The 12,585-nt window shown below is 38.6% G+C and overlaps 1 protein-coding gene across 1 annotated transcript in view; it reads left to right on the top strand.

Annotated features, from left to right (window-relative positions):
* DOCK2 (dedicator of cytokinesis 2) overlaps window positions 1-12,585 on the top strand; it is a 966,148-nt gene that overhangs the window by 48,970 nt on the left and 904,593 nt on the right. Inside the window, exon 3 of the mRNA XM_088465050.1 lies at window positions 9,896-9,936. Coding sequence (XP_088321176.1) covers window positions 9,896-9,936 — 41 coding nt within the window. The remainder of the gene's footprint in view (window positions 1-9,895; window positions 9,937-12,585) is intronic.

The raw sequence follows: 12,585 nt of genomic DNA, 5'->3' as shown, positions 1-12,585 counted from the left end.
TTAATTGATAATGAAATAACGAGGGAATAGCCCACACCTGTCCATGATATAGCTTTTGAGTTGATAGTCTCATTACATTTGGCCCCTTAAGAAGTGGGAGGCACATATAGAAACCGTTGTAATTCCTACACCTTTCACCTGATTTGGATGTAATTACCCTCAAATTAAATCTGAAAGTCTGCAGTTAAAGAACATCTTGTTTGTTTCATTTCAAAGCCATTGTGGTGGTGAATAGAGGCCAAAATATGAAAATTCTGTCAATGTCCCAATATTTTTGCACCTGACTGTACCTACTTCCAATGGTGTGATGCCAGAAGCCATGACCCTCATGTGTTTCGGGTCTCTAGAGTCCTGGCCTTCCTCCAAGCTGGATTGGATCTTGGACTCCACCTTACTTCGCTGAAGGTACACATCTCTGCTTTGTCTACGTAGATCGTACCAGTTGTCTGAGGAAAACAGACTCCCTATTTGTGCTCTGTGGATTTCACAAGAAGGGTTGGCCAGCCAATAAACAGACATTGGCTAGATGGCTTCGCATGACTATTTCACAGGCTTACACGCAGGCAGGCCTTCCTGTACCGGCTACTGTCACTGCTCATTCCACTCACTCTGTGGGTCCCTCATGGGCAGCTCGAGGTGGCGCCTCAGCTGATCAGCTTTGTAAGATGGCCACGTGGTCTTCTATTCACACCTTTCTTAGGTTCTATGCCTTCGATACATTTGCCTCTCAGGATGTTTCATTTGAACACCGGATTCTCCACTCAGCTCCACCTGTGGAGCCCTATAAACCCTGAAGAAGAAAATGAGAGATATATGGTAAAACTTGCCTTCGTTAACTCTCTTTCTTCAAGGTCCATAGGGTCCACATGGCACCCACCCTGACACACCTGGCTTCTATGGGCTATGTTTCCTGGTCACCTGTTTCCCGTCTCCTTCTGTGTGAGAATGTGATTCTTGTGTGTACCAGTCTTACTTCTCACCTCTACTCTACCGGGCTCCTCATACTGGCACCCCCTGCACTGTATTGAGTTAAAGTGAAAAGTATAATAGCGAATAATAAGTATCCTCTGAATGCATAGAAACCTATAAGGGCTGCTTTCTTGTCAAATTTACCAAGCAGATTGGCACCAGTAGCTAACGCCAACTGAAGATTATTAGTCATTGTATCCTATAGGGTACAGATTGCATAAAGTGGCAGTCACCACTCTTGCATACATTTACACATAACACCCGCACAGACTCAGAATCTTAATAGCTCTTCCCTATTAATTATACATTTCTGATAATATTTATTATGCTAGGGAGGTGCACCCAGGAATATAATGAATGTGCAGAAGAAAAGAAGAGAACAAAGTATTCCTATATGGGGCACTCATGAGCATCAAAACTATCATTTGGCAATATTCCATCAATCTAGGGATCTGACAGTTACCTAAAATATAGCTTTTAATAATTCAATTAAAATAATGTCAGCGAAATATTGAACAAATAAATTACAAACACAAATAGTGAAAGTGAGATTTAAAATCAAATCTATTGCTTTCAGGAAATATGTCAACATAGATTCTCCATAATTCCCATATATGTTTAGCATAAGTTGCTGTTAATTACAATGTACAACACTGCTTATGTTACATATATTGTTCCCCTATAGAGGGTCCTCTTATTAGGGTTCAATCAGTCTCAATAGACAGTGAATTTTGTGACCACAATGCTCAATTATTGATAATATTGCTTATCAAGGCTATCAGTCAATGTTGGTATCGTTACCATTAATTAATCCAAATAATGGGGTGAAATATTGGATTTAATTATATTCCTAAAATATCATCCTCACATATTAATATTATGTGTGATTAACCATATTCATTTTCAAAAAATCTGACTTATTGAGTATCAATTAGAATGATCTATTACTATCATGTTACGTATATTGCACTACCTCTTAACCTATAATGAAACTAAATTCCCTTGTTATTGGGTCTTCAGCGCCTAATATAAAGTTGGGGGGCTTTTAGATATTATTTCATACAATGACAAATATCGCTCATTCTTATCTGTGCAAGAGAATCATTTTGTTCATAGTAACTTCGGTTTGTCTAGTCTCATATACCCCCCACACAGCAGTTGGATAATGTTGTTTAGCTGTCTCAAAAGGTAGTGAGTTTCAGTAATTATCCGTCAGTAGTGGTATAGCGTTATCCTGTTACATATGGTAAGGTACACCATTTCTTATCCAGATTAGAGACTCCGGGCCTGATTCAGAGCCGGATGCGCTTTGACAGCGCTCGCTCTGAATCAGGGCGTCCCTTTTTCTTTTTAAAGACGGCCCCCTGGCCGCTCGCATAGCTGTGGGTGACCACCCACAGCTTATGCGAGCGGCCAGGTGATGGTCACAATGGTCAAGACCATCGGGCTTGCGACAAGACCCTTGTGGTAGGGTCTCGTGGCCGCAAGCCCCAGTGGACTTCCTGCTCTAATAGAACAGGAAGTCCACCTACTGACATCACGAGTGATGTCAGTAGGGCCTCCCACAAATGCCAGGCGTTCCTGCAGGAACGCCTCCATTTGCCCAGCCACCCCCCCTGCCCTCCTCCAAAACGGGGCAAAGCTGTCAATCACCATCGACAGCTGCCACGCTTTGGTGCGAGACCCGTAGCGACTGAGCGCCCGTCGCTGTCCAGGTCTCGCGCATGCGCAGTGGGGCACCATCGACCCACTTGCGAGCGCTGTGCGCTCACGAGCGGGTCTGAATCAGGCCATAAGTCTCCTTATTATCCGAGTCCCAGCACCTAATATGAAAGGGTTGCGGTCTAGATACTTATTTAATGTAGTAACAGTTGCTAGTTGTTGAAAAAGAGACTCATTCAATTGAATTGTAACATCGTTTTTTTTCTCATCCACTCGACAATCAGACAGCGTTGTGAATGTAACTATCACAATGTCTAGTCTGGGACAGATTCATTCATTCTCATCCATCACAATAAGTACATTTTTAGAGATCCAAGCATCGGGTCACAGACAGTCAGTATAAGTGTTGGTACATATCACTTGGAAGAATCATTAAGCAGTCATATTGTACACGCTGACAACAAGTGCCGCGTGTCTCCCTGATGCGTGTTTTGCTTGGTCAGCTTATTCATATCGGAGACCTTATCCATGCATGTGTACAATAGTACATCCCGGCAGTAATTTATTTCTTATTGCTATGAACAGTGGAGATAAGAAATTATAATTTATTGGGTGAAAAACCTTATAATTGATAATTGGGACCCTAAGTTCGAAAATGGTTTCATACTAAATGATATTATGGTATTTTGTAGAATAACACACTTTGTAGTGATGCCAAGCGTAAACAACATATATAGTAAAGTATGTTCCACCTAAAAAAATACCAAACTTTGCTTAGGCTGAGCAGTAATTTTGACGATATAATTAAAACACATACAATTTTGGACTTGCTAATCCATTCTAGTAATCATACTATTCACAGTGGTTTCACGGGTAACATACTGAACAACAGTACTGCAAAATCTCACAGAGGCAAAATAAAGTGCGAAATGTGATTGCAGGCATCTAGTTGCTATTATTTTTCAAACATAGGACTGATAGGGTAGAGTGAATGGGAGCTGGTTTCCTTTAAATGAGAGTGAATTGTGATTTGCATACTGAATTTTATAAAATAAAGAATTTTTCACAATATATGAACTTGAGATAATGAGACAAAATGTATCTTCATAAAACCGCAATGTGGATGCATTCTTGAGAAGGAAATTACACATGGTCTAATGCAGTGATTCCCAACCTCGGTCCTCAAGGCACACCAACAGTCCTGGTTTTAGTGATATCCATGTTTGAGCACAGATGGTTAAAACAAAATAACTGAGGTACTAATTAAGTCACATGTGCTTAAGTATGGTTATCCTTAAAACCTGGACTGTTAGTGTGCCTTGAGGACCGTGGTTGGGAACCCCTGGTCTAATGTGTTAAGTGTAGAGAAGCGCAAAAATTTTGAACAGTTAAAAATTTGATAGCCATGAACTTGTGTTTGGTGTGATCATTAATAGTTGCAAATTCTAATTGTGGTATAAAATTGTGTTTTGTGTTCGCTGTAGACAATTGCTGTTTACCGGTCACTTCACAGTTTGCCATTTTTAGTGCTATTATTTCTTAACACTAAATACTTTCAATAAGTAATTACACATTTTTTTTATTGAACTTCTGTTAAATGTTCGCATTTGAGGTTCAGAATGAATCAAAATATATGAATTTTAACACAATATTTTGAATGGATCTAACATTTCTTAAATTCCTTTGAATTTGCCAAACCAGTTGAAAAATAAATAGATCTGGTTTGTACATCGCTTGTCACGTGTTTATAGGCATAAACATTCTTGAGTTCAGTGAATGGTGGGAAATACGTGTGTGTGTGTATATATATATATATATATATATTTTTTTTTTTTTTTATTTAAACACTAATATACTAACTTCCACAAGCAATCAGCACTGTTTTATTTACCTAAAAACTGTTGTTATCAGGCAGTCTTATTATCCCTTAGTACAGAAAATTGTTTTTTGAACATTCATAGTTGTACAAAATCTACAATTTATGAAAATATTGGTATTTCTGCATAGTAATATCTAACGCATGAGATTTTGTTGTAGTGTTTTCCACCCACGCATAAAATCTGCTCAGTGACTGTCTTATAAAGTCATTACATTTAGGGAACAGAGTGGAAAGCTAGACACAGGCTAGAAGAAAAGACAGGGTATGAGAATATTGAAGAATAGGATTGATAAAAAGTTAATTGTGTTTTTATAGATCGAAACATATGAAGAAAACAAAACAGCAACTGTAGTACATGGCTAATAAAAAGCTGATTATATTAAACAAATAAATCTTTTAAGAAATAGATTGACATACACACTGTAGGTCAAAAGAGAAGGCAATAACTGTAAAACGAGTGTAATTAGGTGGGCAAGCATCTCTGGTTGAAGTGATGATACTGAATCACTAATGTACAGTCTATCCAGGAAACATGTCAGCCCAAGTTATAGTGCTGGAATTTATAGATGAAAAAACTGTCTCATATAGGTTTTGGTTTCGTACTAATATTACTGATAAAGCACATTCCAATACTGAAAAGATAAAACTGACAGGAATTACGTAGTTACTTTCGATTATGTAAATTTTAATTATTACTCATTAAAATAATAGTGCTCAAATCGCACTGACGAATTACAATAACCAATAAAGAATAAACATACAATTGTCTAAAATCCAATCCTGTCTGAAAAAGTCACAATTAAATCTTGTAGGAAAGATACAGCCACGAATAGCCTCTTACATTATTCAAGCTCTCATTTCCCCTCAACTTTGGATAATATCCCCAAAGGGGAATTCTTAAGACTCAGGAGAAATTGCTGTGACGACACCATCTTTAAGACCCCAAGTCAATAGATCATCTGAAAGAACGAGGGTACAGCAGAAAAATCATAAAAAGAGCGTCTGATAGTGTCTCACAAACTAAAAGGAATTCTTTGATCTTTGGTCACAAGACTCCCAAGAGAACCAACAACATCAGATTTGTGGGTAACTTCTGCAGTAATTTCAGGGACATAAAACAAAGGATTCAGAAACATTGGCATATCCTATAATCAGATCCTGATCTTGCATTGAAATTGGATACAAATGTTTCCATGAGTTGGAGAAGATCCCCAAATGTAAGGAAGAAGTTGGTGAGAAGCAACTACACCAAACACCCTCCTAGAAAAGCAATAACTATTGGAACATACCCATGTGGCTCCTGTAAAATTTGTAATCACATCTGCAATAAAACAAAAATAGAGGACAAATATGGCAATACAATGCCTTTAAAAAACTATATAAACTGCCGTACCAAAAACGTGGTCTGCTGTATTGAATGTCCCTGCAAAATGAGATACATGGGAATAACTACGCGTATGATGAAACAGAGAATCTTGGAACACATGGGCACAATCAGAAATGCACAGCTAGATATGTCGAGGATGAAACAACTGACTACTGTAGCCCGGCATTTTCACAAGAAGCATAATAACTCTTATAAGAATATGAAAATCTACAGTTTGGAAACTGTGAATTTAGGAATTAGAGGAGGAGATATAACTACGAAACTCCTGAAATAAGAGTGCAATTGGACCTTCAGGTTGAACAGCATTGCACCCCATGGTATGAATTAATATATCAACTTCAGTGTTTTCCTCTAGAAGACACATATACCATACACATTTTTTAATTACGCTTCTAGATAATCAATTTCCACAGAGGGAGAGACACACACACCTGGACTTATATTTCAATGTTATTCACATATGGATATATATTATTTTACAATACACTGAGCACATATGCATATTTCAGTACACTATTCTTCACATTATTAGTTTTTTTCACAATATATTTTTAAACTTTCTTTAATCCATTATTCACCAATACAGGTCTTCATCACATACCAATTATGGCTATCACACCAGTATAGGTTTTTACCACACACCAATTATGATCACACTGGTGAGTATCACTTTAGAGATGATACGATACATCACAGGAATAACTCTAGGGATGCACATAATTTAAGGGTGGGGTGTCTTCTTTTATACATGGATCTATAAATTAATATATTCTCAATTGACACAGTATGTTTTTGTACAGTTCTATGTAGATTTTTTAAATACCGGCATATGAAGGTACATGCCATATATATATATATATATATATATATATATATATATATATATATATATATAGAGAGAGAGAGAGATCCAATGCGTATAAATAATGACAATTTCAAGTAAAAGTATATATCTAATAAGAAACTTTTAATTTTTTTTATTTCTTTAATTATCTATGCATCCTTAACATTTTTTCTGTTTTAATAAGTGTCTGATCATTTTCTTTGATAAAAGAAATATGTATTATATAAATTATACTACAACAGCTGCAGAACCAATTTTATAGGGAGCACAACAAGGATCGATCATTGGTCAATATATATGTTAAACAAATTGATCTAAAATGACAGGCTTTTTTAGTGTCAATCTATGATTGGCCTCAGTGCCAATCATTTATTTGGATTGGGACATGATTAGTCTATGCATACAAAAACCAATATATATGCATTAAGAATGCTATGATACTATTCAAACTTCATCAATGTTTATTATTTGGTTATTAATCTGCAACAATATTTTGCTTTGTTTTTGATGAACAAGTAGGAGAGAGATAAATGCAATTATATCACCCATTGAGCTAACTATAAATGAAGTTCAACCAGGTTTGGTTGAAACATATGTCAATCATAATAGATTCAGATTGATTGGCTGTTCTAGGGCTAGCTGATGATTGGCCTCAGGACCTATCAATCACTAGGATAGGGACCTGAATGGCTAGCCTGCATGTAAACACAGATGCACTGAGCCTGTTGAATTCTGGGAATTCCTTGTTGTGAACAATCCACCGGGCGAAACGTACGTCATCAAGGGCCCTGTCTGCTGACCGCAATCAATTGATCGGCATTGTGCGACACACTGCAGACGCCACACACTCCATAGTTGGACCTTATTTTTTCTGTGAAGTGTGGATACGGAACGCATTTAACAGCTGACAGGACTATCAACTGCAGCGCAGCGCAGACCATTTTCTGTTTGCAGACATCATATGATGATACTTTCTATCCTTTCTGGTGGCAGTTTGACTGATCTGGGGCGCATTTGAGCCCTGCAATGCCTTTTGGTAACAGAGCTCACCTAACACCGACAGATCCTTAATAAACACTACCATATTGTTGTTTCTATAGACACTGGTCTCCCCACTCTCTCATCACCCGGCTTGCACTAATTCTGAGTGAAAGCAGAAGTGGAGAGAAGCTTCATGTGCCTTACTTTACTTCTTTCAGTCTGCCATCTAATACCTAGAATGTCATATGACACTCAAATGTAAATTGTTGATTTAGTGGCAGGTTATCTCAAGTACCTAACAACACTTAAACAGTGGATAACTGGTGATTTAATCATGTAATACAATCAATATTGTGAACAGGTATATTACAAAGGGCTGAGTTTTTCAGGAATACTTTTATATGATCCTTTGCAAAAGGTTGCCAATGTAATAAGAATGTGAACACAGGATAATTCTCTTTTTTTCTTTTGTGAATGGAAGATAGACTCATAATTGCAGTGGTTTTTTTAGCAAATTGTCTTAAAAAATTTTACATTTTTAAAAAAATGTAATCAAGTAAAACATATTTTTTAAATAAATTACACACCCAGGACAATAGGCCCCCATTGTAAAATTACCTCCCACTCCCCATTGGCAATAAACCCCCCCTGTGCCAATAGATCTCCAGTACAATTACGCACCACCCCCTAGTGGTAATAGATCCTCAATAAGATAACTCCACCATCCGTGGTATAATACATTCCTGTTTTTGCAACCTGCCTTTCTCCCCCATGACCGTTGTTATGTGTAACTGTTTTTAGTATTTTTCACCCTCCCAATGCCCCAGTTCCAAAGGACCTAATGAAGCATCACCCCCCCGCCCCCTGCACACACACCTCATTATTGCCAAAAGAGCCCCACAGAGGTATTACCCCCTCCCCAATGGGGCATTACCCTTCCACCACATGATCAGTACCCCCTGCTGCAGCAGATCTCTGTACTTGCAGAGATCAGCCAAATAGTGTTCGGGGGGAAAAACTAAAATACCCTCCTCGCACTTTTGTCCCCAGCACATGCATTCCAGGATGCCACTTTGCCCTACAACTGTAAATTAATTTTTAAAATTAGCAATGTTAATGATGGTATAAAGATGTCACACTTGTTAGTATTAATCTTTAATCATGAGATCTCTACAAAAATAGGTATTTTCTACAGAGAAATTAATTTAGTTTCTTTTTCATGAATGGTTTTAATATCTGCCTTTGAGATTTACTTTGTATGTGCCTAGCAGTCCACATATATTGTAATATAAATACAAATATACATGTATACTATACTGTATTTAGTCACAATAGTGACCAATAAATAAGCTATGAAAAAAGCTGAGTTTTAACTGAATCCTACATGGAAACCAATCTATTTTTTTTCATATGTCCATGGAAGAGAATTTTGGGTAGGTGAATTGCATGATAGCTTCTGCTGCAAATGCATAAAAGGGATGGACATCGGGAACTGATGGTGAGCAACCATCGATGTTGCTGATCTGATGGGAATACTTTTTCCATCAAATTGCTGGTTTTCGTTGGTTGCCAGCCATCGGATTAGGCTTTACGATGCCCATTCAATGGCAGATAGTCTTCTGTGCAGCTGCTAACCCCAGGAGGGTGAAATCAGCCTACCCAGTGACCTCACCAGTACAGCAAGATGGCTACTAGACTGCCCTTTTTTTCCCTCCAATTAGTTACAAATATAACAAAATTGCATACTGTACCAAAAATGGAAGGGAGGGAAATTCAGGAAACAAAGAGGCAGATTACAAACAAATCTTCCCCTATAAACCTGAAGATATACCCAATTTCCGCCTCCACACAGCTAAAGCCTTATAAATCTGACATCACACCGCAATCCAAAATGGAGGCCACAATGTAAATGACATTTTACACACAATTGATCCCAGCCTTGGGGTTTATAGGCCATCACGCTTACTTTAGCCCATGTTTTTTTATTTTGTTTCCTCTAAAGCATTTACTTATATTTGAAACAGAATTTATTTTATATGTAAATCTTTTGGAAAATTAATACTTCAACTTCAGTAATGCCAGTCTGTACCTGAGCTTGTACAATTATATGCAAATAAACTTTAGTGTATGAATGATATTTTAATGTAACAATATGATGTTTTTTTATCTTTAGACTGGTACAGAGGATATCTGGTAAAACAGAAGATGCATGAGGTAAGGCTGAATTGCTTCCTATCTTTTATTTGATTTATCACTCTTCTTGTAGAGAACATGACTGAATGTCATAACGTGATTGTAAGGATTTATATTCAGGCAGGGCTAGGGTGTTAATAAAAGACAAATAAATGAGTGCCACTTAATTATATTTTTACATCCTTGCATAAATGATTCATTTTTTAGCAGTTAATTGCTTCCCTTTTCTAATTAGTAATACCTTATCTGTAAATGTACAAATTAATTTCATAATTGATTTTGTCAATCCGCATATATCACTTAATAATATAAAAGGCAAATATCATTATAGCTATGCTGGCATGTGAAGTATAAAATGTCAAAATGAGACAGTGCAATAGGGATTGTACAGTATGGGACAGGGAAAGGCAGCTATGCAGGCTCTGACAAAATAGAGTGCACTTGTTGGTCTGAAGTGCACAGTGGAATGTATGCCTGCTGGCAGAACGATGGTGAGTCGTATCCATAAATACGATGTAACGGGATGTTCTCACAAAGGCAAGTTCAGAGAGGCTGTGGAATTGTGTGCTAGGCAGCATGTGTGCTCTGATGGTCTATCACACTAAGAATACTGATACAGACAGTCCGCCCACAAAGCAGGTGGATATATACATTTGCAGTAGTTGCTTGCATGCAAAGCAGGAGTAGTTACGGCGGGCTTGTTGGAAACACTGTGTGTTCCCAAACTAGAGGTGGCAGGTCATCATACATACCTAAGATACCTGTATTTAGAAGTAATTTATTTCATTATAGAGTCTGACAAGGTATTAATATTAGTATTTTGTTTATTGATGCCTGAAATAACATGTATTGTCCTAAAGTAGCTGGGCTGTTAGTGTGTAGTGAGTGCTGCTGTGTGCCTACTGTTTACCACAGGGATGTTGAGTGGGGAATAAATGTTGAGGAGAGAGGAAGAATAACATGTGAAAGAATAAGTCAACTTTTGATAGTGGATAATCAGGACTTTGCTGATCACTAAAGTACTGAACAGATGGCTAAGGCATCTGTTCCCCTGCTGCTCTCCTATGCTGAGCAGCAGGTGAGAAAGATCTTTCCCAACTTTTTTCCCCTGTGGGATACTGTAGCCTGCGGGTCAGATGGCAGGAGAGTGCCCGACAAAATTATGACTGTGTGGGGGGTATGATGTAGAAATGTAAAAGATGTGACTGAGGAAGTAGGTGTGAGGAGGAATAGACAGGCAGACAGTGGAAGATACATATCAGCAATCTGTTAAATATCCTCAAATTTTCATTTGAAGCATGTGGCAATTTATTGTGGCATAATGTAGGAGTTAGTAGAAGGAGGACAGAGAATTCAGTTTACCCTGTATAATATCTATTTGCTATTGTGCACTGTGTGGTTTGAGAACAGATGAATAGAATTGTTTTGACTAGTAGACCTTCTCCAAGGCATATTTTTGTGTATGATGCCATCTTTCTTATTCATTTTCCTTCAATGTTGTTTCTGCCAACCGTGAGTACTTTTCTAGTTGCTTTGTGTTTTTGTGTGCCAGGTTTGCCAATTGCGCCAATGTAAATGGGCTTAGTAATAAGGCCTATGTAATCAGAGCAGAGGAGCTGGGTCTGTGTAGTACTATATATTTCTGCAAGATCAGGGTCAGTGACAGGGAGAGAAAGAGGTTTCAGAGATATTGCAAATCTAACAACTCAAGGTCTAGATTGGGACCAAATGCCAGCCTGTCACCAACAACTCAAGGTATCCAAACTCCACTGCCAATGACACATAGAAAGGCCCATCAGGGAGGGGAGAGCACATCAAGACCTACTGTAGAGCAATAGAGCAAGATAGCCAATGTTGCTGTTCTTTCCCATAAAACTATGAAGCCATCAATCACATTAAGCTCATGGGGAAAGGAGAGGGATTCCAAAAAAAGCTAGAGACTTCCCAATCAAGAAATTACCATTATAAACCAGCAACTCAGACCATAAAAAGGAGATATACTGCTTACATTTATAACCATTGGCCTACATGTATACTGACACAGCCTAATAGTTTAAATTCTGCCAGGTACATAAAATGCCTTCTGCCTTTCATTTCATTACAAAATGATTTCAATATGTATTAAAGGAGACATTGGGGCAGACATGTGAAGGGGTGTACACACCCACATGGCACTGGCCATGCCCACACATCACTGGTCTCACCTTCTCCGTTGTGGAAGCCCGACAGCTCCTCCCGGAAGGAGGGAGCTCATAGTTGGGAAGTATGCCTCATGGGGACGGGCCAGCAAAGAGATAGGAGTCCAGGAGATGCTGGGGATAAAAAAAGAGGAAGCTACAAGTGAGAATGATAATAAACAGGAAAATCGACAGGCCCAAACAGCGCCCCTTGCCCTGCGGTGCCCTGTGCCATGGCACAGGTCGCAACACCCTAGTTACGGCCCTGAGTGAGGATGCTGAAGAGCAGACTGGGCTGTGTGGGTTGGGCTGTCTGACAGTGTGATCAGATAATTGCAGAGTTGCAGACTCGTCTTCTCCTCCCTGTCTCCTGCAGTCATTGTGGAGTGGAGCATATCATTAGGGGCCAGGGGGAGGGTCTGGTGCACATGTGGGGCTGGGGAAAGCCTGCTCTGTGGGGCATATTATTATTGGGGTGGGGTCTGGTGCACAT

Source organism: Taudactylus pleione, unplaced genomic scaffold (genome assembly GCF_031769625.1).
Source record: "Taudactylus pleione unplaced genomic scaffold, aTauple2 ptg001827l, whole genome shotgun sequence".
Lineage (NCBI taxonomy): Eukaryota > Metazoa > Chordata > Amphibia > Anura > Myobatrachidae > Taudactylus > Taudactylus pleione.
The sequence above is the reverse complement of the archived record's forward strand: the minus strand, read 5'-3'. Positions and strand labels throughout refer to the sequence as shown.